We start from the raw sequence: 27,957 nt of genomic DNA on the forward strand, positions 1-27,957 counted from the left end.
ATGTAGGATCTTGCAAGAAATATACAAGCAAATTAACAACTCATTAATACAATTTATCTTTCATTTTTCACCAATAACAATCAATAATGCAGTTGGCTGAGGACAGCACATATTTATATGGATACATGCCCTCCCAACACATGCTGTTCTTTCATGAACATAATTTCTTCTATCTCCCCTCTTCCTGCTTTCTTGGTGGAAGGAACAGGGGCTGTGGTTTTGATGTATTTTAGCCATTTAGTAAAGTAATTCAATTTTATTTGTTGTGCTGTCCTGTTTCAGTTATATATTTGTGTTCTGATGGTTTGCATCTGGTGATCTTTAACAAAAAAAAAGTGAACGTACAAAACAAATGACAAAACAGACTAAATATGAACCGTCAATTTGAATTGAATAAAAAAAACCAAAAAGGTACAAATCAGGAGATTATATTGCCAAGATTTTACTGGAATGCAAGTAATTACACACCCGCCCTCAACCTACCTTAATAGCAATGAAGTAGAACCCCTTCTGGATTCCAGCAATAGTTATTCTGCAACTAATATATAGTCCACCCCCCAAATCCCCCAAAAAAGTTGATTAAAAAGAAAAATGAGAGACTTTCTTTCAAGATTAAGCATATGTACCTCGTTGTTTTTATCACTTACAAGGAAGGCTGGCTTTTTGTTGCATGTGTGGATAGAAAATGGACTGGTTCTAAAAAAAATAACTGAACAATGTTAGCAAGCCTTCTCAAGGCAAGACATTAATATATAAATGGACCTACCATCAAACAGAAAAACATTTTAGCCTAAGAACGTCCACAGTTTCTTTTGAAATCTAGTTTATATATTTAGAGCTATCATAAGATGCAACCAACATAAAATTGTAATGAGTTGGACAACAAACTTCACCCACTTTCTCAAGTCTCCAGCATTTTATGTGACAGGTACACTGAATATTGTAACATGCAAAGGCTGGGCATACCCTTAACCAATAGATTGTGCCTGCTGTCAAAGCTGCTTTCGTCTACTTACATCGCTGGTGGGCAACCTGTGTCCAGTAAGGGTACTCTGCTGGCGGGCCACGAGACAGTGTTTACCTTGACCATCCACAGGCACAGCTGCCCACAGCCCCTAATGGCCGTGAACTGGGAGCTGCTGTGCCTGTAGACCATCAATGTAAACACTGTCTCATGGCCCGCCAGCAGAGTGGTTGCCCACCACTGACTTACATCCTCTTAACCACCCACTGGATTATCATTGCAAACCAGTGGCATAGCCAGGACGGGACACTTGGGTGGGCCCCAGCTTCAGGTGGGTGGGCAGTGTTAGGGGCTGGGGGAAGGAGGACAGGAGGGTTCGGGGCCGCCTCGTCCCCACCTCCTGCCGGCCTTGCGGGGGGCGATGGACGCTCTGGCCAGGGGCCCCAGGTGTGCACCCAGCTCCAGGAGGAAACAGCATTCTCCAGCGGTAACGGCTCCCATCTACACTGCCCCAAACTGAGCCTGGCTCCCCCAACGGCCTGGCTCCCCCAACCCTTTTGGAGGGTTCCTCTGCAGCTACTGGGCTGCCTGCTCACTCACCTGCCCTTTTCCCATTGGCAGATTAGCCACTGGGCCAAGGGGGTGTGCCCAGGGCCCCCAACCAACTGGGGGGCCCCAGAAAAATGGGAGCTCCCGTGACCCTACCCACTCCACCCCCCCGCCCCCGCAGCGCTCCTGCCAGGAAGCGGGATTGGGGTGCCGGGGCTGGGCCTGGATGCTAAGTGGGTGGGCCATGGCCCACCATGCCTATGCCCCTGTTGCAAACTAGTATTAAAACGTAAAGCTGAAAATACTCACATTCTTCTTCTTTTTGTATTCTTGCAGAACTTTTGAAATTCTGTCATGTTCCTATTAAAACAAGATGGTGAAGCATTTTAAAAAACCTTATGTTTGTTGTTAGTGTTCTCCCAGACTTGTCAAATGTGTGACCTCAGATATATCTTAGTTTTTGTTTTCACTGAAAACATTAGTTTGAATTTGTCAACAACTAAAATTAGTCAAAACTTTCAATTAAGATGAAAACTAATTGAAAACAACTAAAATAAAAACTGATGAAAATATGGGTAGAAGCTAGTTATGAAGTGTTTCACTATTTCTGTAATATGAAGATAACAGGTTTTCAGGAGATCAAGTCCATCTTGTTTGTTCATCTTTAGCATTATACGGTCTCTCTCTTCCCATAGGCAGTCTAGCTGTTTAAGATTGTGCTCAATTCTTGAAAACAAATTAGTTTGATTTTGCGATTAATTTTTTTTAAAAACACACGCATCTAATTAGCTACTTACCAGCGTGTTTCCAGGGTGAAGAGACAGCTTGCTCACCAATGCATCCAAATCATCAAACTTTTTTAAGACCACCTGAACTTCAGCAGAGAGCTCTTTATATTCAGCAAACTGATCGTTAAACACAGCTTTATAGCCATCTCGCTCATCGTCTGACTGAATTGCTGGGTATTTCCTATAAGAAAAACAATTATTAGTGCTGGAGTTTTGACTTTCCAAAAAAGCTGTAAATGTGGCTTTTTGAGCACATGCAAACTTCAGCAGGTTATACGTAAGACTTTGAAATCTGAGTTAAGTGTTATGCAAATTAACATTATTTGAAACATGTCCTTATGGAACTATGGAGTTCTATTAGCTTGCAGAGACTATTACTTTTTGTGGATTTTACTCATTTCTAAATTTCCTTTGCTAAGGTTTGATTCTGATTTTGTCAGTCAGACTGTTTAACAAGTATTACAGGTTCTAGAAAAGTTCAAAGAAATGCCTGTACATTTATTCTCTCAATTATTTTTGTATCCCTGAATATCCCTGTATCCTTTCCTCATCCCCTTGCTAATTATTCTGTTAAATATTTTAATTATGTAATCTATTACAAAACTTTGATTTTTTAAATTATGCATTTATATTAAATATGCACATGCTACATCCACAAGCCATCATTCTCTTATTTAAAATTCATGTCTTTAAGAAATTGGAGACCAATAGAGTATGAAGTATGAAAAAGTGGTTAGATACTAAAATAAGCCAACAGAAAAAATACCACCTCTTTGATGAAACAAACAATGGAAAATTACAAAAACACACTCACGCTAAGTAGTCTGGCATCACTATAGGCTTAGGAATGTACCTGATGGTATGTGGCCATTAAGTAGTTCAGGTTTCATTTCCACCGATTTAAATTGTCTGTAATTGACCTCTCTTGGTCTGTCTTCACTTTCGTACTAATTTTAAAAGTAAAAATGATAAATATAAAAAACACAAAATAATTGTTAGTGAGGAGTTAAAGTTGCAGGTATTAAACAGTTTCCTACGCCTTCCTGAATGCAACTGTCATATTAGAGAGAAAAACAAAGCATGAGTTAGAAAACTGGTAAATGTAAAGTGGGTGAATATCTTTTACTGGACCAACCCACCTTGCCTCTCTAATATACTGTGACCAACATGGCTACACCACCACGGCATATAGAAATATAAAGTGAGATTTCTCACACAACACAACCACCTTAAATCTGCCCCAGTAGTGACACCAGTTCCTTAATATAGCATTCCTTTGGGGGCTTGGGAATACTGTACTAGTCTTGTGCGACTTGAATGACGTACTGGAAAGTTTAAGGAAGTCCCCTAAGGTATTACTAGACTAATTTTGATTGTGCAACAAGAAAACTAGGAAGAAAGGTAGCTCAGTGGGTCTAAGTTAATCTCTGTCAATCAGCAAAAATTTTTCCCATTCTCTGAGGGTCCTGCTGGAGTGTAGGAATAAGAATCCTGTTTGGTGTTGTGGTGGGCACAGAGACACTGGTAGTTTCTGTTAAATAGGAGAAAGTCACTGTGAAGTTCCCAGTTTTTATGGGGGCAGAGTTAAGGTTGTGTGGGAAGTATTGCCTTGGGAGCATCAGTACCGTTGGAGCCCCTGCACAAGAAGTGCTCTGGGCACTGGTGTCTAAGGCAGAGCTTCTTTGGGCACAAGCATCTGCCTCAATGCAAAAAGCGCTCTGACTGCACCAAGAGATACTGCCTTTGCTGACGCACAGTTAGATGCCCATGTCTCAAAAATGATACTGTGGGCTTTGAGGCTTCCCCAGAGAGATCCAGGAGCCCTTGGTTAGATTACTGAGCACACACAGTTACCCACAATCACTGGCTTCTCTTCTTTGGGCACACAAGAGGGGAAAATCCAGAAGTCTCAGTGTGGAGCTATCTGAAGTATAAGCTTAAATTCAGACATGCTGGAGAGTAGCAGAGTTTCTCTCATTGTCTCCTTATTCCACTACTTGCTCAGAGGCTCTGCCTCATCTGAGGAGAGGTCGCTCAATATCCTTGACTTTAAATTCCCAAGATTCCAACACTTGGCAAAGCTTCGCTGATGACTACACAAGTCATTTACCACTTTGTGGTAAATCTGCCCTACTCTTACTAAACTGGTTTAGTTTAAAGGGCTAAACTAGGGGTTTGAGCAGTGAAGGCACAGTAGTCTTGGTTAACTCAGGTTTCAGCCTGAAGGATTACCCTTCAGAGTGCTCTGGGTTAGCCTTTTCTCTCTGGGGTGCCTCCATAACAGTTTGGAGGCACTTCCCACACCTTTTTGCTCATCAGATGACATGTGCAGATATATCCTGAATATCATGGTTGCAGGGCTGTCCCCAGCTATTTTGGTGCCCTATACAGCCCCCCTGTTCAATGCTGACTCTTTACAGGGGCAATGGACCTTTATTATCTGAAAATTCAGGACTGGAAATGTATTGGGGTCACATGCAAGTAATAACTAAGGCCAAAGTGTGACTGAATGCTGCTGACAGGCGGCTGGGGTCTGAGCTGATGGACCAGAGCTGCAGCTACACAGACACACTCAGAATGAGAGAGGGTCACTTAATTAAAATGCACTGCTTATTATTTTTTTTCACGTCACATATCTTTCCCCCACTTCTTTTAAAACTTGTTTATAAGACTCCAAAACTTTTACAGTTCATATTGGCTATAATACATGCAGTGAAACATCAAAATTATTTGTCATTGGACCAATTCAAAATTACTAATTTTTCCATGGTTAGATTTCAACCTGGGAGGATATGTTAAGTGGGATCCCTGAACAGTCTGGTCCATCTCACTATTTTCATTAATGAATGGGTTGATGGAGTGGAGAATATGCTTATAAAATTTGTGGCTGATGCCAAATTGGAAGTGGTTGCAAGCTTTGAAGGTCAGTATTAAAATTCCAAATTACCTTGATAAAATGGAGAAGAAATTCAGTAAAGTTAATTGCAAATAACTGCACTTAGGAAGGAAAAATCAAATGCTCAACTACTAAATGGGGAATAATTGGCTAGTCAGAAATACAGAAGGAAAGGACTGCGTGGTTATAGTGGCTCACAAGAATATGAGTCAGCAGTGTGCACTGTAACAAAAAAAGGCAAATGTCATTCTGCAATGTGTTAACAAGAGTTCTCTGTAAGCCCTCAGCTAACGTACCACACACAATTTTTGGCAGCACAAGATGTGATCAAATTGGAGAATCCAGGGAACAAAAGTTCAGGTTTAGAAAACATGATTTATGAGAAAAGGTTGAAAGAACTGGGTACATTTAGTCTAAACTGAATAGAGATCTGATAACTTTTCACATATTTGAAGAGTGTTGTCTTATACGTAAGATCAATTATTCCACCACGGGTAAATGTAGTAATCAGCTTAGTTCGCAGCAAAGGAGATTTAAGTTGATATTAAGAAAAACTTTATAACTATAAGAATAGTTAAGCTCTGGCACAGGTTACCTAGGAAGGTTGTGGAATACCCATCCTCGGAGGTTTTTAAGAACAGGTTAGACAAACGTGTCAGGAATGGCCTAGGTATACTTAACCCTGCCTCAACATGGGAGGATGGACTAGATGACTATTTGAGGTCCCTTCCAGCCCTGCATTTCTATGTTAAATGATTTAGAAAGTTTATCCTGCTAGTCTGTCACAAAGTACTTGGATAAGTTCTTATAATAAAAGACTTGTTTCTACTGTAATTTAAAAAATTCTATCCCAAGGGTAGAAAAACCATGTTTAAGTATAATATATTTGATAGGTTTTGGTTTTTGTTTTTTTACAAGTAATGAAACAAACATGAATCACAGTTTTAGCATACAAATCCATTTTTATCACTTTTCCACACACTTGCAGATTTACACATTTATTTAGCATGACTCTCAAATAAGTCAAAGGCTTTCAAAACAAGTTAGGGAAATGAATCAGATGATGCAGATATTTTTATAAACATTAACCGTGAGAATTTAAATATTCCAATTCTATACGTTAACTAAAGTGTGTTTGTTACCGCATTCATCTAGGTATTTCTTCCCATTTTTGAGTTGCCTTACTGAAGTCTGTGGTTGAATAGTCTAATTTGACTCTTTGTGCAAGAATGAAACAGGTTGGACAATCTCTACAAACACCTGGTATCATACACCCAGAGGAGCAGGATCCTTGTGAATGCAGCCAGGACAGCAGTGCAGAGACTCATGAACAAATAAGTCACATTCCATACAAAATACATTCTGGCAGACTTTACAAATGTAAACCTGAGTGAAAAGATGAAAAAAATTAAGTTAAATTTTCAAATACAAATATCACTGTTTATTACAGTAATGCAATAGAGAACCGTAAACAAAAAACTGTTGCATATTTACATCCTAAGAGCCCTACCAAATTAAAGTTTCCAATATGAAAAGACTGAATCTAAAAGTTATATTTAGCCTGAAAGATACTATCAGAATAAACCATAAATTGTGTTTCTTATTAAACTAAGAATTGCCCAAACTCTCAGCCTTAAAAAACCCATCATTGTAATAACTTGGGAATCCTAGGAGTACTGCAGCTAACATATGCTTAAAAAAGTAAATACAGGTTACATTAAAGAGTTCTACAAATATAAGCATCGTGTCTGACAAAGCTCATTTTTCCTCCAAGTTTACTCTACTCGTTAGAGACTCCCACCATCCTTATGCCCAGAGGTGGGAACAGGACTCATTCTTAGCCCTGTCAACTTTTTGAGCAAGGGCAGCAGCACACCTGAGTCTCTGGACACTCCCTTACCTCAAGTGTGCTGCTTTTGCAGTCTAAAAAGTGAGAAGCCAGGACTGAGAATTCAATCTAGCCAACATGATGGTCTCCATACAGGATTTTTTGTCATCACGATGACCTTCACAAAGATTAAATTACATTTTAATAACTTACATGTTGATCTTTAATCTCCCCTTGGCAGCCTTGACAATAGCTATGAAACAGAATTCAATATTTTTATTGAAAGCAGAGAAAAAAATGGTTAAACACCACCATTTTACACAGTCATTTCTTATACAATTATTTGATATCCATTTCTGTAATGTAAAGGATAAATCACAGCCATTTAACTTAACATGCACTAGTTCTAGCAGTACTAAAAAAGTCATTGCCAACTTATCTTATTTTCAAAACAAAAGATTAAATCTATAAGGGCCCAAGTGGATTCTTTATAGCAGGCATGATTTACATACCGTTCTCCTTTATATTCTTCCAGTGTAACTTCTTGAAAGGCATCCAAAGGAAACAGGTGATGGTAAGACCGAGCCAGATGGGGTGCAGAGACTAATGTAAGACCTTGAATGTCAAAATAAAAAAAAAAAAAAGACCAAAACAAATCATCTGTCAAGATAAAGCAAAATATTTGATTTCATGAATACAGGAGAATTTCTGCCTTAGTCCACATAAAATTTAAAAATCTCTTAAGAATTAGAAGTTATACAATTCCATTCTGTTCCATCTAGGTTAGCGATTGCAGAGGTTTACAAAAGTATACTAATGATTTCCTTTGAGGGTTGGTGAATTATATATTTTTATTATAGAATTAAAATAAACTATGCCAAAGCCCTTCAAGGAAGGCAATTTACACCTTTGCTCCAACACAAGTGATATTTCCACTATACTAAATAACTACATTGGTTGCTAAAGGAATCCCTTTTTGGATATGTATGTATGCCAATCAAGTGAATATAAAAAAAGATACTGGAATACAAAAGAAATGTAGTCTGATCAAATTCTGATTCACCCCAAATTCCCACTGTCCTCAATGAAAGTTTCAAACACACAAGGAATTCAGCATCCAGTCTGTGATACAACAGTCTGTGTTATGGTATTGCTTTCTACACACTGTAGCCCTGAGAGCCTCGAACTTATTTGCTACCCAAGACTATAGAATTAAGGACAAGTTCTGCAACAGGCATAATTGAGTTTTTCTACATCCCAATAGCTTAGGGGTTTGTTTGTTGTTGCTTACCATTATACGTAAAGAATCATAGGAATATAAGGCTGGAAGGACCTTGAGAGGTCATCTAGTCCAACATCCTACATTGGAGCACGATCAAAGATACCTAAAACCATACCTAACATTTATTTTGTTTAACCTGTTCTTAAAAATCTTCAACAGGGATTCTACAAACTCCCTTGGAAGCCTATTCCAGTATTTGTCTAACTGGAAGGATAGTTCTTCGTAGTATCCAACTTAAATCTCCCTTGCTGCAGTTTAAGTCCATTACTTCTTGTCCTATTTTCAGTGGATATGGAGAACAATCGATCATCATCCTCTTTATAACTACCTTTAACGTATCTGAAGACTATCAGTTCCCTCCCCCCAAGTCTTCTTTTCTTAGGATTAGAAATGCCCAGTTTTTTTAAATCTTTCCTCAGAGTGTTCCACGTTTTCAGTTTTTACCAATTTTCACTGATAAATTACCGGGTTTATTGAAGGAGTCCAGTTTTTACTGATTTGCCCCCCTCAGTATTTTTTCAGGTACTTATTTTTGTTAAACACTAAAGCTTTATGCGATTGTTGTGTCCTGCAGCTCTGAAATTGAAGCAGTTCCGCAGTGTAAAACACAGTACACACACGGTAGAGGTTGGAAAATTAAACATTAATATCGCGCTACGATTGGCTCACAAGGAAACACGGCCTGTCCATTTCTTTGTGTTCATTTAGCGTGGCACTGAATTTAAACAATCAGTCCTCTGCAGATAAAGATATGTAATGGTCCCTATGTACCTGGTTATCTCCGTTACTATCAATCTCCTTACGGGTTTGGATGTATGGGTCTGGATTCTTCAGGATCCCCACACAGCCAGTCTTACCCTTTCTGTGGCTGGTTCCAGACTACCCCCAAAATGGCTTCTCCCCACTCCAGGGCTCCCAGGAATGGGCATCTCATGCCCTATTGATCAAGCTAGCTCTTCTTCCCAGGCTTTCCCTTGTCAATCATTTGACGCCGCCTCTTCCTCTGAGCAGGCAAGCCTGCAATCCTTCCCCAAACCAACAGGGGCCCCTGTTGTTCTACACAGTCTCTCTCCATCTTGATTGCCTAGCAGACTCAGTCTGCCCTTGGCTCTCCCTTCCCAGGGGAAGGGCATGCCTCTCCCTGAACTACCAGCACATAGAGCCCCAGAAACTTAGATAAGGTAAAAAGGTAAACATGGGATGAAAACGCAAACCTATGCTGAATACCAAGAAGCAAATCAGTGCTTGGACATTTTCAAGAAAAAATTAAAGTAAAGATGCGAGCGAGGAGGATGCATTGTGCTCCGAGTACTGTAGCACTGATGTCAGTGCTCATGCTGACCGAATAAAGGGACATGTTGAAAGCAAGCGACACAAGAAGCTTAAAGAAGGAAAGTGAGCTTCGGGATAAACGGTCAATATCAGGAGCTTTTACCAGGGCTTTAATGAAAGAGAAAGCACAGCATGATTGTGTCAATTAATTTGTGCGTGCTCTCTCTTTTGCCGGACAACTGCTGTTAATAGCAGAGGGGCCTATTGATGACTTTGTGCAACAAAACTGTCCAGCTGCAAAAGCCCTTCCTAATGCAGACAACCTCACTCGTAAGCATCTGAAAGAAAATGACAATACTTTAGTACCTACACTGATGGAACAGATTGAGGGAAATGTGGAGTCTAGTCTGATTTGTGAGGAGTCTCCTGATACTTTGGACCATCCAATTCTTGGCTTTTTGTTCTCTTTTTTTTTTTTTTTTATTTCAAAGCAAATAAACCCACATTGTTTTGTGCTGATGTGACATTCATCCCTCTGCTGACAGCCGTTTTGTCGACAACAATAACTGACATGTTTGATATGTTCCAACTAACTTGGGAAAACGTGGCCACAACTAATACAGATTCTGCTTCCTACATGACTACGTTCGCACAGGAGATGAAACTCAATCAGAAACTGGAAGTGCTACGCATTACCAGTCCAGCTCATCCGAGTAATGCTGTGCTGTCAGCAGCTACTGCTACAGAAGAAATGAAAGATGTGAAATTTTGTATCACTGGATTCAGGGCCATTTTCAAGCTTGCAAACAAACTGAAGGCTCTGTTTAACACAGTGCGAATTGAGTGCAGAGCCAATTACCGATTAACTACCGCTGTGTTGTGCCACATTGGTGGATGAGCTTGTATTTCGCTGCTTGTTACGTAAATAACACATGGACTGTGCTAATGTATCTCCTAGATCATCTGAGTTTGTTGCTTCGAAAGCAGAAACTCTGAAGAGACTGGCAAATAACCAAAATAAGTGCTAGATTCTGCACACCAAGGTAATATTCATTGTTGAAAACTTGGAGTCACTGTGTGACACAGAAAACACTCGAATTTTCTCCAACTACTGCCAACACGTTTGCCAATAAAGATATTGACCGGATCCTGAGAACCAAAATCTCAGCTGAACGGAGCACAAAAGCTGTAGGAGAAACATATGGCAAGAAAACCATCTGCTTCTGGAAATCCTTCCTATCCTGGAACACAAGAAAAATCAAACAGCCAGAAATAGGAGACGACCGTGGCCTATAATCTGAACTCCCAAAGCGTTTGGTGCCAAAGATGCTTTTTGGAATGTCATCCGGTGTTGCACCCCTTCCTCAAGGTTAATTTTTCAGCAGAATATGACAGTTATGCCAGAGTATTTCAACCACTGGCCACTAAAGATAGAATTTCAAATCTGAAAGGGGCATTTACTAATTCCATGAACTTGCCTAATCCTGACGATACGTAACGGGGTGTTCTAGCTTTTTAGAACATCAAAATACACTTCCCAACTTCAGCAAAATGGCACAGCAAGTTATGAGTGTATCCCCTGAATCTACTGATGCAGAGTGCATATTTTCAAAGTTGGACTAATTCCATGACTGCAAGAGGCTCAACATGAGTGAAGATACTTGGAAGAAAATTATACAAGCGTACGCAAACCAGGATTTCTGGAAAAACTACAAGCTCTGAGACACACAAAATATACCTTTGTACATTTAAAAAAAGTTTCAATTATACTGTAGTAAAATGTGTATATTACAAAAGTTTTTGGGTTCCCCCCCCTTCCCCATCCAATTTTTCTAACCTGATGTCATCCTGTTTTTAAGGTTTGGAAAATAAAGACTGAAAAATTCCCAGACTTTTTTTTTTGTTTGTTTGTTTGTTTTTAAACTGAAAACGCGGAATACTCATCCGTCAGGTTTTCTAACCATTTATCTTTTTTGTTACTCTCCACCAGAGCTTCTGCAATTTGTTAATATCTTTCTTAAAGTGTGGCACTCAGAACCAAACTTCAGCTGAGGCCTCATCAGCGCCAGACAGGACAATTACCCACCATGTCTTACACTTGTTCATTCACCGCAGAACTACATTAGACTTTTTTGCAACTGCATCACATTGTTGACCCATATTCAATTTGTGATCCACAGTAACCCCTGATCCTTTCCAGCAATATTATCGCTTAGCCAGTTATTCCCCATTTTATAGTTGGGCATTTGGTTTTGTATTCCTAAGTAGAATAGAATCATAGAATATCAGGGTTGGAAGGGACCCCAGAAGGTCATCTAGTCCAACCCCCTGCTCAAAGCAGGAACAAGTCCTAGTTAAATCATCCCAGCCAGGGCTCTGTCAAGCCTGACCTTAAAAACCTCCAAGGAAGGAGATTCCACCACCTCCCTAGGCAACGCATTCCAGTGTTTCACCACCCTCTTAGTGAAAAAGTTTTTCCTAATATCCAATCTAAACCTCCCCCATTGCAACTTGAGACCATTACTCCTCGTTCTGTCATCTGCTACCATTGAGAACAGTCTAGAGCCATCCTCTTTGAAACCCCCTTTCAGGTAGTTGAAAGCAGCTATCAAATCCCCCCTCATTCTTCTCTTCTGCAGACTAAACAATCCCAGCTCCCTCAGCCTCTCCTCATAAGTCATGTGCTCTAGACCCCTAATCATTTTTGTTGCCCTTCGTTGTACTCTTTCCAATTTATCCACATCCTTCCTGTAGTGTGGGGCCCAAAACTGGACACAGTACTCCAGATGAGGCCTCACCAGTGTCGAATAGAGGGGAACGATCACGTCCCTCGATCTGCTCGCTATGCCCCTACTTATACATCCCAAAATGCCATTGGCCTTCTTGGCAACAAGGGCACACTGCTGACTCATATCCAGCTTCTCGTCCACTGTCACCCCTAGGTCCTTTTCCGCAGAACTGCTGCCGAGCCATTCGGTCCCTAGTCTGTAGCGGTGCATTGGATTCTTCCATCCTAAGTGCAGGACCCTGCACTTATCCTTATTGAACCTCATTAGATTTCTTTTGGCCCAATCCTCCAATTTGTCTAGGTCCTTCTGTATCCTATCCCTCCCCTCCAGCGTATCTACCACTCCTCCCAGTTTAGCATCATCCGCAAATTTGCTGAGAGTGCAATCCACACCATCCTCCAGATCATTTATGAAGATATTGAACAAAACGGGCCCCAGGACCGACCCCTGGGGCACTCCACTTGACACCGGCTGCCAACTAGACATGGAGCCATTGATCACTACCCGTTGAGCCCGACAATCTAGCCAGCTTTCTACCCACCTTATAGTGCATTCATCCAGCCCATACTTCCTTAACTTGCTGACAAGAATGCTGTGGGAGACCGTGTCAAAAGCTTTGCTAAAGTCAAGAAACAATACATCCACTGCTTTCCCTTCATCCACAGAACCAGTAATCTCATCATAAAAGGCGATTAGATTAGTCAGGCATGACCTTCCCTTGGTGAATCCATGCTGACTGTTCCTGATCACTTTCCTCTCCTCTAAGTGCTTCAGGATTGATTCTTTGAGGACCTGCTCCATGATTTTTCCAGGGACTGAGGTGAGGCTGACCGGCCTGTAGTTCCCAGGATCCTCCTTCTTCCCTTTTTTAAAGATGGGCACTACATTAGCCTTTTTCCAGTCATCCGGGACTTCCCCCGTTCGCCACGAGTTTTCAAAGATAATGGCCAAGGGCTCTGCAATCACAGCCGCCAATTCCTTCAGCACTCTCGGATGCAATTCGTCCGGCCCCATGGACTTGTGCACGTCCAGCTTTTCTAAATAGTCCCTAACCACCTCTATCTCTACAGAGGGCTGGCCATCTCTTCCCCATTTTGTGTTGCCCAGCACAGCAGTCTGGGAGCTGACCTTGTTAGTGAAAACAGAGGCAAAAAAAGCATTGAGTACATTAGCTTTTTCCACATCCTCTGTCACTAGCTTGCCTCCCTCATTCAGTAAGGGGCCCACACTTTCCTTGGCTTTCTTCTTGTTGCCAACATACCTGAAGAAACCCTTCTTGTTACTCTTGACATCTCTTGCTAGCTGCAGCTCCAGGTGCGATTTGGCCCTCCTGATATCTTTCCTACATGCCCGAGCAATATTTTTATACTCTTCCCTGGTCATATGTCCAACCTTCCACTTCTTGTAAGCTTCTTTTTTATGTTTAAGATCCGCTAGGATTTCACCATTAAGCCAAGCTGGTCGCCTGCCATATTTACTATTCTTTCGACTCATCGGGATGGTTTGTCCCTGTAACCTCAACAGGGATTCCTTGAAATACAGCCAGCTCTCCTGGACTCCCTTCCCTTTCATGTTAGTCCCCCAGGGGATCCTGGCCATCTGTTCCCTGAGGGAGTCAAAGTCTGCTTTCCTGAAGTCCAGGGTCCGTATCCTGCTGCTTACCTTTCTTCCCTGCGTCAGGATCCTGAACTCAACCAACTCATGGTCACTGCCTCCCAGATTCCCATCCACTTTTGCTTCCCCCACTAATTCTACCCGGTTTGTGAGCAGCAGGTCAAGAAAAGCGCTCCCCCTAGTTGGCTCCCCTAGCACTTGCACCAGGAAATTGTCCCCTACGCTTTCCAAAAACTTCCTGGATTGTCTATGCACCGCTGTATTGCTCTCCCAGCAGATATCAGGAAAATTAAAGTCACCCATGAGAATCAGAGCATGTGATCTAGTAGCTTCCGTGAGTTGCCGGAAGAAAGCCTCATCCACCTCATCCCCCTGGTCCGGTGGTCTATAGCAGACTCCCACCATGACATCACTCTTGTTGCACACACTTCTAAACTTAATCCAGAGACACTCAGGTTTTTCCACAGTTTCGTACCGGAGCTCTGAGCAGTCATACTGCTCCCTTACATACAGTGCTACTCCCCCACCTTTTCTGCCCTGCCTGTCCTTCCTGAACAGTTTATAACCATCCATGACTGTACTCCAGTCATGTGAGTTATCCCACCAAGTCTCTGTTATTCCAATCACGTCATAATTCCTTGACATCACCAGGACCTCCAGTTCTCCCTGCTTGTTTCCAAGGCTTTGTGCATTTGTATATAAGCACTTGAGATAACCTGTTGATCAGTACTTTGCACTTGTCTTCACTGAATTTCATCATGTTGATTTCAGGCCAATTCTTCAATTTGTCAAGGTTGTTTTGAACGCTAATCCTGTCTTTCAAAGTGCAAGCAACCCCCCGTACTTAAGTGTCATCCACACATTTTATAAGCAAACGCTTCACTCCATTATCCAAGTCATTAATGAAAATACTGACCAGAACTGATCCCAGGACACAACCCTGGAAGACCCCACTAGATATGTCCTCCCAGTTTGATAGTAAACCATTAATAACTATTCTTTGAGTATAGACTTTCAACCAGTTATGCATCCACCTTATAGTAATTTCATCTAGGCCACATTTCCCTAGTTTGCTTATGTCCGGTGGGACTGTGTCAAAAGCCCTACTAAAAATCAAGCTAAATCATGCCTACTTCTTCGCTGCCCTGCTACCCTCACTCGTTAGGCCAGTACCCTTGTCAAAGAAGGAAATTACATTGGTTTGGCATGAATTGTTCTTAGCGAATCAACCCTGGCTATTACTGATAAACCTATTATACTCTAGGTGCTTTAAAAATGATTGTTTAAAAATTTGTTCCAATATTTTTCCAGGTATCAAAGTTAGGCTGACTGGTCTCAAGGGTGAAAGTAGCTTAAATCTCTTACTGCTACACAGGGCTGCTGGGTCCATGAGCAAGGTGGGGGTAGGGGGCGGCTCTGGGCCCCTGCAAGGGACGGGGCCTTGGGCAGAAGGGGCATGGCCAGTGGCACTGGAACGATTTTTAGGGTGGGGGTCCTGAGCTGATTCCCCATCCCATCCGCACCCCTCTCTGCCCCAGGCTGGGACCAAGCTAGGGGCAGCTGCGGAGGCCAGAGCCAGGACCGGAGCCCCATGGTCAGGACCCCAAGTAGCAGCAGAGCCCCCAGGGCCAGCGGCTGGGACCCTGGAGGAGGGGCCGGTACCCGAGCCCTGCAGTGGAGCCCCCAGGTGGGAGGCTGACAGCTGGGACCCCAGCACGGGGCTACGCTGGGCACAAAGCCTGGGGGTGCTGTGGCACCCCTACACCCCTACTTCCCACACCTACGGGCAGGACTGGGGGCCAGCCTCCTGCAGCGCTGCCCGGGGCTCCAGCCACTGCTGCAGTAGTGGTGGCCAGGAGCCCTGGGTTCTTTTAAATAGCTGAGCTCCAGGGCAGCTGCCCCTTTTGCCCCCCCAACAGCAGCCCTGCCGATACGGTCCTTAAAGCACTGCCACGACAGCACTTGAATTTCAGCTACGTACCAGCCCATACCAGCGGCCACTTTCTTATTGGTATCCCATACCGGCTTACTTTCACCTCTGACTGGTCTATAATTCCCTGGGCCTCCTTTTTAAAAAAAATAGGTACTATCTTCACCCTTCTCTATTCCTCCCCCAGCCTCCATGAGTTCTCAAAGATGCACTTTGTCTTTGTCTTTCTCTTGCTCCTAATGTCTTTATAAAACCTCTTCTTGTTGCCTTTTATTGTCCCTTGCTAGGTACAATTCATTTTGTGCCTTAGTCTTTCTGATTTTGTGCATGTGCTATTCTTTTGTTCTTTTCCTTAGCAATTTGTCCATGTTTCCATTTTTTGTAGGATTCCCTTTTGATTTTCAAGTGCAGCCAAAGTGGCCTCTTATTATCCTTCCTATCTTTCCATCACATCAGGATAGTTTGCGGTTATGCTTTTGATATCGACTCGGAGAAGCTGCGAACTCTCCTGAACTCATTTATCCCTTAGATTTTCCTCCCATGGGACCTTACCTTCCAGTTCTCTGAGTTTGTCTAAGTCCTTATTCTGCTGCTCTCCTCCCTTTCCTTACAATCATAAAAATCTATTGTTTCATGATCATTTCACCCACACTGCCATCAACCTTCAGATGTGCAATCAGTTCCTTCCTGATAGTTAGAAGTAAGTCTAAAATGGTGTTCCCCTGGTTACTTCCACCATCTCTTAAACAAAACGTTGTCCCCAATACATTACAAGAATTTTTGGGACATTTTGTGTTTTGCCATATTGCTTTTCCAAGAGATGCCTGGGTAGTTAAAGTCCCCCATTCCTACCAAGTCTGATGTTTTGATCATTTCTATAATTTGTTCTAGAAATGCTTCATTCACCTCCTTCTCCTGATTTGCTGATCTAGTAGACCCCCTCCCATGATATCATCTCTCTGTTTTCCCCTCCTTTTGTTTTCATTAAGTCTATATACTTTGTGTTCTTTTTTCATACTCACTACAGATTTTGCATTCCACAAGGAGTTCACAGTATTTGGCTCTACACTGGGGACAGAAATATCCACCCAGCGTGAGACCTGGATCACTGTTGTTTTCCAAGTGCCTGGGGGCGGGGCGGGAAGAGAAAAAAAAATCAGTATTGTTGAAATCTCTTGGACAAATTTGAAACAGTTGGACAGAATCGGAGAACAAGCATAGAGTTTGTCACATAGAGTTTGGTGTGATGCGAAGTTGCAAATCAACCAGAAAATTCACTTTTAGTACACATTTCCTTCAATGACATGGCCACTTAATGAAGTGTTACAAGAAAACATCAACACTTTACCAGGGTCTTCAATTAAATCTTGGGATTAACCTTCCCATTTCTTCGGTAGCAAAATATTCAGAAATTTATTAACTAACTGTTACCTAGTAGCTCAATTTCCACTGGTAATGGAGTTTCTAACGCTGTGTCTCAGTAACACCCAGGAATAGGGAAACGTCATAAGGAGTTCAATAAGCTTTTTGAAATGTGATCCAAGATCTAATGGTTTAAGGAAATCTTTTTCCAAGAGAGGAAATTTAAGCTTGATTGAGCCACCTTCTTTTGGCTCAGAAGCCAGAACCAGGCTTTCCCTCAATAACAAAAGAAAAGATTAATTTTCCCCCCACAACTGAAATTTCCTTTACCTCTAGAAAGTGACTTTAGAAAAGGCATCCACTATATTATAGTCATAATTTTTCCACACACACAGAAACTCTGGTTTGGACTTAAACAAAAGATATGCATTTTAATTCTCTCATGGAGTATACACTGTTCTTCTTCGAGTGATTGCTCATATTGATTCCAATTAGGGCGTGCGCACGCCACGTGCACAGTCATTGGAAAGTTTTTCCCCTAGCAGCACCCGGTTTGGCTGTGGAGCCTCCTGGAGCGGCGCCTCCCTGGCACTCAATATATGACCCCCCCAACCCAGCACCTTCTCAGTTCCTTCTTACCGCCAGTGACAGTTGTTGGAACCGTGGTGACTTGCTTAGCAAGCTCTCCTCGTTTTCCCTAGCCTTTCTGCGTAGTGTAGTTTTAGAGTTATTTCTAGTTTAGTTTACTGTAGTTATGATCAGTAGCTGTTGGGAGTGGGGATTTCCCCTCCACCCCAACTGCATTCTCCCCTTGGGCATGCCTAAGTCCCAAGGGTTCAAACCCTGCAATAAGCCCATCCCAGCAGGCAACCCCCACGACACTTGTTTAAAGCATCTGGGGGAAGCGCACCAAGCAGACATGTGCAGGATTTGTAAAGGGTTTCGCCCCAGAACAAAAAAAGGCAAGGGACTGCCGCCTAAAGCAGCTCCTTATGGAAGAGGTGCTGAGACCGCTAACTGCCCCAGCGGAGCAAGACCCGCACCAAGCTCATTGGTGTGGAGCGCTCCGGCGGCTGTAGCAGAAATGGCTCACTATGCCATCGCCCAGCATGAGAGACGATGCAGCCTTCAGCAGGGCAGCACTCCAGTCTGTGATTCCATAACTCTGACCCCACCACCTAGGTAAGGCTTGGGAGTCACCTAATTGGAATCATTATGAGCAATCACTCGAAGAAGAAAAAACAGTTACCTTCTTGTCACTGTTTTCTTCGAGAGGTGTTGTTCACATCCATTCCAAACCCAGCTGCCTTCCCCTCTGTCAGAGTAACTGGAAAGAAGGAACTGAGGTGGTGCCGGGTCGGCAGGGTCATATATTGAGCGCCATGGAGGTGCCACTGCGGGCGGCTCCACAGCTGACTTGACAGGCACTGCTAGGGGGAAATAAAGGTGGAAGAAAAAAAAAAACCTTTCCAAAGACTGCATGCAGTGCACACTCCCCCAATTGGAATGGATATGAGCAACACATCTCAAAGAACAAGAGTTATGAAAAGGTGAGTAACCATTTTTTTCCTTCTGAAACTTGAAAAAAAAAAATCCTCTATTGTCTTCTCAAAAAGAAGGGCACTCTCTTGCTCATCAAGCTTTCAATTTCACTATACGTTAACAATGAAATGAATGGAAGACTCAGTTCCAGGTATTCTTTCTTTATCAACACCATGTTTAAGGATGCTGGTTTATATTTGCCATAGTATAGTAAAAAGTGTACATGTATTGCAGTGGCTCCTAAGGGTACCAGTCAGGGATCAGGGTTCCATTGTGTTAGGCACTATACAACCAACCAAAAGATGATCGCTACTTAAAGATCTTAAAATCTAAGTATAAGATAAGAGACAACGGCTGCATACAAACAGATGTGAGCTGTACAAGATAAGATGAGACTATTATGAACAGTTGTACTTGTGGCACCTTAGAGACTAACAAATTTATTAGAGCATAAGCTTTCGTGAGCTACAGCTCACTTCATCGGATGCATTTGGTGGAAAAAACAGAGGAGAGATTTATATACACACACACAGAGAACATGAAACAATGGGTTTATCATACACAGTGTAAGGAGAGTGATCACTTAAGATAAGCCATCACCAACAGCAGGGGGGGGAAGGAGGAAAACCTTTCATGGTGACAAGCAGGTAGGCTAATTCCAGCAGTTAACAAGAATATCAGAGTTACTTACAGTGTGTATGATAAACCCATTGTTTCATGTTCTCTGTGTGTGTGTGTGTGTATATAAATCTCTCCTCTGTTTTTTCCACCAAATGCATCCGATGAAGTGAGCTGTAGCTCACGAAAGCTTATGCTCTAATAAATTTGTTAGTCTCTAAGGTGCCACAAGTACTCCTTTTCTTTTTGCGAATACAGACTAACACGGCTGCTACTCTGAAACTTATGAACAGTTGTATGCAGTGGCCTAAAGAGGACCTCTGTATAAGCGCAAAAGCTTGTCTCTCACACCAAAAGAAGTTGGTCCAATAAAAGATATTATCTCACCCACCTAGTCTCTCATTATGAACAATGTCATAAGCAGTAGTCACAGCACACCTGCTGCGTACCCATTTTCATGATGTTTTGTACCTTTCAGTGAAAATACAGCATTTTCTAAGTTTATCTAGATACCACAGAATTCTAATAATGCCTAAAAGTAACCATATTTTACTTACGCCATGCTAAATGATGGTTTAGCATCCTGATCAGAGAGACACGCAATGGTATGCTGAGGAAACCCTTAGGAGCCAAGAAAAATATCACTATATGAATTGGTAACATATAACAAACAATTTCCTATTTGAGTGGAGAAGTTAGGAGTTACTGTTTAGAATATTTCATGTTATTATAGAAATCAATACACTTTTTCCGAGATAATAAATCCATCGTGAGTGTTCTCTTCCTACTTCTACCTCCAAATCTTGTATTGCATCTCCTTACAAAAACAATTTTTCCCCCCCACTTAGGGTGAAACTGACAAACCCCAACTTTTTGGCAATTACAAAGAAAACTAGGTGAGATAGTAGAGAAGGAGAAAGAACAATGTATTAAAGGGAACTATGGTTCAAAGTCAGAAATGAAGGGAAATAATTTAATGTTCAGACTTCAGAGACATGATCCCTCTGAGTGCAGTGTGATGGTTAATGCAATATTTTCTGGAGGTCCTAGGTAGCTTCCAGTCCTCCTCTGGTAATTATTTTTATAGCTCATCTCAACCAAGGAGATGGTTTTTCTTATTTCTGTTCCCCTGATTAGACTGAAAAAACAAAAAGCTTAAATCATTTAATTATAAGGATTACACACAAAGTGTCTACATTTTATGTATTTATTCACTTTGACAAATGAAAAGAAAGTTGTTTTAAAATGTGGAACAAGCCTGCACAGTGGCACAGCAGCAGAACATTGTGCTGCTACTTCGGTTTAGCTTCAGGCTCACACTTTCAGAATTCTTTTTCCATCAGGAGGAAGCAAAGGAGCCGACTCCAGTTGTTAGAAAGGAACAAGCTGACAAGATTTCTCTTAATATATGTCCAATTTGTTAAATCACATAGCAATACTGGCATGCATTTAAAAGGCTCATGGGTTTTGGCCAAGGTACAGACGGCAGTCATCATGATAAGATGGCAAATAGAAATACAAATGGAGAGGCACACTTTTCAGGTTTATCGTCTTAATATTTTACATATCACATTTTTCCACTACCGCGCAAAGAAATATTGTGTACAATTTGCTACTATCCACTTAAAATGGAGTTCTCTCTTTTTTGTTTTAATTTTCAATTTTTAATTTAAATAGCTAAGTGGTTTGTAGGTATATTGTTAAATATATTAAAATTCAGTTTGCGAAAACTGAAAACTCAAAATAAAAACAATTACGTATCAATATGTTTTTCAGATTTCAAACAGCTTCTTTGTTCGTATTATTTTAATACGGAAGACACAAAAGAAGATGTTACACCAAAGATGCTTAACTCTTGCACTTAAAATTTAATAAAATAAGAACCTACCCATTCGAATAAGGGAGCATTCAGAACTTGAACTGGCAGGTGGAGGGCTAATATGATGCATCAGCAGCTCCTTATAGTGGCTTTCATCTAAAATTACATGGTATGTTCCTGCCATGGAGAAAGAAAATAGATGAGTCAGCGGAGAGTCATGTATTAAGAATACGAAAAACACAACAATCATAACACCTGTCCAAATAACGTATGGATAGTTTTACTGAGATCAGAACCATGAACAAGAAAAAAACCCCTGGAATATCAAGTTTAGCCAAAACTTGAAAAACAGTTTAAGTTAAAATGAATAGTGCTAATAGTGCAAAATATATGGGATGTTACCTATAGTTACTACATATTTTTTTAAATATACAAGTATGACTGTGTACCTCTAAAAAGTTAGATAGCGAGAGCCTACCTTTCCCTCTCCACACTAACTTATACAATGCAATTTTTTTCCAACTAACCATTGTACTCACTAATGGTAATACATGTTTATTAACTTTAATACGATACAGTTTACCTACGGACTTTTTCAGGTATCCTTATTTCTTTCTTCATCTCTCTTCCAAATCAGCAACTATAGTTACATATCAAATCTACTGATTTGTATGACTTCTTTAAACGAAGGGAGCAATTATGAAATATTCTCCTAACACAACAGTATGGTCAAAAAAAAAAAACCACATCCTCTTTGAACATCAAAATTTATTTTTAAAAAATTGTCTAAACAGTTACTTTACTTTCAGACTTAAATGACTATTACTGACATATGTTTAGAATCAGTCGATATACTTACCACCCGTTTCTTGGGCAAGTACAGTACAAACTCGAACTTCAGCAAATAGGCCGATGACAGATACTCTGATCTTAACTGCCTTTAAACACTTCACATACAAAAACAAAAAACACCCAAATGCATCAGCAGAACTGAAAACTGTAAGAGGTACATACATTTTCCATTAAGAAGTAATGACAAAAATGATTCTTCAACAACAACATTTTTTTTAAGTGGTATATACCTTAATTAGATCATAGATATTAGATGGATCACACGTTGTCAGGCTACTGAAGATAATCAAAACCTCTCTGCTTGTATGTCCTGGCATGTGCCTATAGAAGGTAAAAAAAAAAAAGTATATTTAAATTAGCTATAAATTAATAATATAACAATTACATACAGGTATGTTGAAGTTTGATGCTGTGTGTCCCCAAGAGTAACATTTCCTAGTACTCAGTTGTACAAAATTCAGAAAAATCACATGGCTGATGTTGAAAATCCCTCACAAAACTGTTCCCACAATAAGGTCATACTTTTCCAAAAATCTAACCTACTGAAATGTCCCTTTCAGTTGATGCCTTGTTATAGTTCTTGAAGTTATCCCACCACAGTCCTCCAGGGATAAATTAGATTCAGTCTGACACCACCACAACAAATTATCTCCAAGCACTTCTTTAAAACTTTATTCTGTGGTCAATTCAGAGATGCAAATCTAAGACATCTTTCACAGAGAGCAGGGTCCTCAAAGTTTATCGTGTCTTTCTCTCTCTCTCTCACTTTCACATATCAGAATACAGCAAACGCTTTAAGAAAATCTATTTTATTTTATTTTCAATTCCCTATAGGAAAAAAAAATCATCATCAACTCAGACAACAAGCTTCTTGTCTTTCCTTTTCAGGCTCTTAATTTAGAGCCACGTTAACTAGCTGTCCTAGTAACCTACTGCAATATCCACCACCACCTTTACTCTGTCATTGTTCCTGGCCTTTCTTGCTCACCAGTCAGACTCTCCCTCAAACATCCATTCTTTCTCTCATGCCACTTATTTACCACACAAGCTCCCTCCCAGCAAAAATCTAAAACGCTACTCACTTTTCATGTGATACATACAAAACCCAGCCAGATGACCTTGGTGCAAGCGGTAAGCCGTGACCGTTCCTCTTCCCCCTCCTTCCTTTTCTCATACCTTTAACTAGGCCCCACTCCTGCCATTCCCCCAGACCCTACCTCTACTGCCAAATTAAAAAGAAATAGTTACAAATAAAAATAGGAAACTAGGATCAGTGCAGCACTGTGCAAGATATTACTCCCAACACAAATACGGTCCCTGCCACAAAGAGCTTACAATCAGCGTTTTATCAGTTTCTGTTGTTCCAAAAAGAATAAAACCTATAATATCCTACATATACTAACTTTAAAGTCTGCATGGCCAAATTTAAAGAGTTATACAGAGATGGTTCTCCATGGCAGCTCAGATCTACAGCTTTCTTCAGGAGCAGTTGTATGCTTTCTTGGGTTTCCTACAAGAAAAACAACAAACAAAACTCACCTGAAATGGTAAGATAACAGAAAAATGTATAATTGTAAGATTTTTTTTTAAATTTATACAGATACAGTATGATATACATAAACCAAAAATAGCCTAGTGTGAACTGTATTACAAATTGTTTTAGTAACAATACTATGTAATACTTACATTGTCCTTTACATCCTCAAAGCACTGTACAAACATTAAATCACTCTCAAAGCACCTAAACCAGGTAGCAGATTGGCTAAGTAGACAAGGAGAGGTTAAATGACTTGCCCGAAGCCACACAGTTTGTTAGTGGTAGAACATCAATTAGAAATCAAGAGTTAGTTCCTGTTTCTCAGCCTCACCTCTAATCCACTAGATCAAAAGGCCTCCATTAACTACAATTGCAAAGTTAAAACAGATAACAAGGAGAGCAAAAAAATAACCAGTATCAGGAAAAAGGTATGTTTTTCATAGGACATTTGAAATATTGATGAGGGAGAAATACAGGAAGATGTTCCAAACAGGAAGAGCCTGTTCCAAACAGGAAGAGATCCTAGAAGATGGCTCTTGCACCACGTCATGAAAATGTATATAAAAGAGGAAGTTGGTGAGAAGAAAAAAAAGAGAGAGCAGAAAGGAGAGGCAAGAGAGAAATTCATATGTTGGCAGTCAATACAAATTACATGCACAAAGTTATCAAGAGAAAAATCAATACTGAAATTTGATTTCTGCTCTTAAACATACATATATTTATATTTCTAAGCATAAGTAGACTCCCTGACTAATCTCAAAACAGACTACAGTCCTGCAATTAGATCCACTAACGTGGACCCCTACATCCTTCTGGTGCTCTAACACCTTCATTAGGGTCTGCCTTTATGGAATAAGTTGCAAGACCAGGGCTGTAGAGCGCAACAGTTCTAGTGATGACAATGATTCTCTAATACAAAAGGATACTTCTTTCCTACCTGAAAGTTCTGTCAGCTTTTCAGCTCTTTTACTCTTAGTTACAATTATACCAATCTGCAAGAAATTGTTCTATTAGTGAGTTATAAACAATTTGATCTACATTCTTAGTATACCCTGTGTATTGTTAGATAGATCTTTTTGGATCAATGCTTACAATACCCACATCTTTCTCTGCAAGCTTTCTTTCCAAGCACAGTAATTTGAAACCAGCTCTCACCTTGAGATACAGGAAATTACAACTCCCTTTCTATTAAGCTGATAATAGATTCTTAATTCTTCACTCTATTGGTACCTCTCGCCCTTAAACACTAAAATGTCTCTTTACATCTTCTTCCTGTCTTTAAGAATGCAGTTCCAAATCTTAAGTGTGTTCGCATTTGTACTTCAGAAAACTGTAAATCAATATTCAATTGAATTCTCATCCTCATCATTTAATAGGGAAAAAAAAATTACACAAGATCAGGAGAGAGAGAGGAAAAGACTACCACTAATTTAAAATAATGTGTTGGAAAATGATTAAAATTAAATGAAAACTTCAAAATAGTTCTTCCAACTTTGTTTTCACACAACTTCTTAATCGGTAACAATGAATCTGGTTTCCAACACACGTGTTCATACCTACCTGACTAATAGGATTTTGGTCAAAGTATTCTTCAACAAAATATTCCAATAACCGTAAAAAAAAAAAAGTTCTGAGTATTAAGATAATTAAATACATCAGTCATTTCATATCTGTTAAAAATGATAGTACAGTACTTATAAAACCATTTAGAACCTTTAAACACCCCCATCCTCTGCCTCTACACTCCTTGGGTGCACAGTACTCTTCAGAAACTTTAGGAAAAAAAAATCTCAGTTTACATTAAGTACATGGTAACGATAGGAGTGTTATTTCTGCAGCAAATTTAAAATAGATCTAACAGCATTAGTTAGAATTAAGACAACAGCTGAAATTTTAATCTGTAATACAGATCAGTGGTAATGATTATTGAGTTATTTTCTGTGACCAATAATCTAGTTGGCAAAAATTAAGGTCCCAATGCTGCAAACGGTTGTACACACATGCTTGACTTTAAGCATACGTGTACACCAACGAAATCATTGGCATTATTCACGTCCATAAAGTTAAACACACGTAACTGTTTGCAGGAATAGATCAGGGACGAAGTCATATTCAGCCAAACTTATTCCACCTTCCATATGACTCAAATTCACTAACCAAAACTAAGCAGTATTTTGGTTAACACATGGAAGATTAGCGTTATTTTGAACGGAGGGTCTTCTCCATTCACACAAAAGAAATATTGATAATTACTTAATTTTTTTAAAAAAGCTATGAAGTTTAAACAAAGCGTGTTCCCCTCGTTCACTCCAAGGACTCTACATTATCTATACTTCTGAACACATGGAAGATATTACAGCAGTGGTAGGCAACCTGCAGCCCACATGCAGCCTATCAAGGTAATCTGATTGCATGCCGCAGGACATTTTGCTGACGTTGACTGTCTGCAGGCATGGCCCCCCACAGCTCCCAGTGGCCACAGTTCGCCGTTGCCAGGCAATGGGAGCCGCAGGAAGCAGCGGGCTGCAGGGACATGCTGGCTGCCGCTTCCCGCAGCTGCCATTGGCCAGGAACAGAGAACTGCGGCCATGAGAGCTGTGGGGGGCTGTGCCTGCGGACAGTCAACATCAGCAAAACGTCTTGTGGCCTGCAATCCGATTACCCTGATGGGCTGCAGGGGGTCCACCACTGTATTACAGGGAAAAGAGGAAAACACAGAGTATTTGATTCAGCAAAACAGGAAAGTTTTTCCTCTGTTAGCTAAAATTGTTGCCATAAATACGGCACATAATACAATGTTTTATTTGTATAGGAAATCAGAATGATACACACTTTAAAACATAATTTTCATGCTTAGTATTATCAGGGCAACACCTTATCTTCTCCATCAAGTTCAGTCCTCCGTAGTTAGTCATATCTATCTAAATTGGAGTAAGTCACTATCACAGACTCAATCAGGACCTATGAAGCATATTTTCAGTACAAAATATTAACATTTATTTTTAAGAAGTGCAAAGTCTATTTGTTCTCTTTCCACTGCATGCTATGGGTGATATCCCACAGCCTGCTAATTCCCACATTCTTTGTATGGCACTTCCTGTTGTTTAAACTTCTCCACAGCCCTCCTAACATAATTATTATTACTCTTACTTCTGTTGTGTCTAATGATGCCAAACAGTCCCATTGGACAAGCTACTGTACAAAACAAACACAAAGACAGCCTTTACCTCACAGAGCACAGAGTTTGCAACAGTGTTTCCCAAATCAGTGGTCCCAACCCACCAGTGGATTACAGGAATATTCTAGACAGATCACCACAACCAGGGCCAGACTAACCCATCACTGCACAGCCTAGCCAAGCATGCACTTCTCCCAGCCTGGTGAAAGTGGGGGGTTGGAGAGCAAGCCCACCCGTTACTCATTCCACAGTGGCAGCTCCTCTCCTGTGGGGCTGAGCCTAGCTCCCTACTCCAGGTGTTGCAACCTGGTATATGGTATTGCACTGCCACCCACTGAAATTTGGTCACCATGGAGGGGCAGCAAGGCCAAATTTGAGAGAGAGCTGCTGCGCTCCTGTGCGCCAGGTCACAACATCTGGAGGGGGACACACCCTGGATAGGAGCTGTCACTGTGGGATCAGTGCAGGGAGGATTCACTCTCCAAACATGCCCTTCCTCTCCTAGTCCTCGCACTGGGCCAGGATTAGGGTTGCACTGCCAGAGCAGAGGGTGCAAATATGTAATGGTGGGCTGCAACAACAACCACCAAACAAACAAACAAACGCTGTTGGTGAGTTGCCTTACAACAAAGTCTGGGAATCACCGATCTAGAATTTGGAAAATATGCAAGACAAACAACAGACAAAGAGGCAAGAGGCAGATGGGAGCATTAACATAAGTATGAGTCAAAGGTAGTTGCAATCCTGTTCGAGCCCAGATGGATGTGATCTGCAGACATCACAACAAAGGTAGGTTAATATACTTTTGATAAAATAAATACCTTTAAGGTACAAGTAAGCCTGTTAGGTTTTAAATCTTGGTCCTCCATAGTTCTTGATCCATCTACCACCACATAAAGGTGACACATCTGAATCATAATCATAAAGGATATTAATTCCACAAATTCCTGGTTTGGAATTAAGATAAACTTTTAGCACTCACATGCAACAAATTTATAAAAGACAGTAATTTAAAATAACCATTTATTTCAAGTAAATTAAATACAAAATACGTACAGCCTTCTCTGTCACATTGGCAATATTTAGAGTACGGAACAGCATAATGGCCTTTAAGGATTCTTTGGTGGCTGCTGATTA

General features: G+C 40.8%; 2 protein-coding genes across 2 annotated transcripts; both read right to left on the reverse strand.

Moving 5' to 3' along the window:
- Positions 1 to 672: 672 nt before the first annotated feature.
- On the reverse strand, positions 673 to 3,782 carry LOC119856247 (MARVEL domain-containing protein 2-like). The gene is given in 5 exon segments (XM_043515091.1): positions 673 to 762; positions 1,823 to 1,873; positions 2,311 to 2,482; positions 3,116 to 3,152; positions 3,155 to 3,782. Coding segments are annotated over 5 exon segments (327 nt in total). The 5' UTR covers positions 3,192 to 3,782; the 3' UTR covers positions 673 to 732.
- Positions 3,783 to 6,063: 2,281 nt separating this feature from the next.
- LOC119856036 (general transcription factor IIH subunit 2-like) lies at positions 6,064 to 27,936 on the reverse strand. The gene is given in 14 exon segments (XM_038403084.2): positions 6,064 to 6,583; positions 7,239 to 7,278; positions 7,538 to 7,640; positions 16,935 to 17,038; positions 19,992 to 20,055; positions 21,323 to 21,430; positions 22,113 to 22,200; positions 22,336 to 22,426; positions 23,509 to 23,588; positions 23,590 to 23,615; positions 24,580 to 24,634; positions 25,203 to 25,253; positions 27,642 to 27,728; positions 27,877 to 27,936. Coding segments are annotated over 14 exon segments (1,062 nt in total). The 5' UTR covers positions 27,922 to 27,936; the 3' UTR covers positions 6,064 to 6,463.
- Positions 27,937 to 27,957: the final 21 nt, after the last annotated feature.

The sequence above is a fragment of the Dermochelys coriacea genome, chromosome 5, assembly GCF_009764565.3.
Source record: "Dermochelys coriacea isolate rDerCor1 chromosome 5, rDerCor1.pri.v4, whole genome shotgun sequence".
NCBI classification, from domain to species: domain Eukaryota; kingdom Metazoa; phylum Chordata; order Testudines; family Dermochelyidae; genus Dermochelys; species Dermochelys coriacea.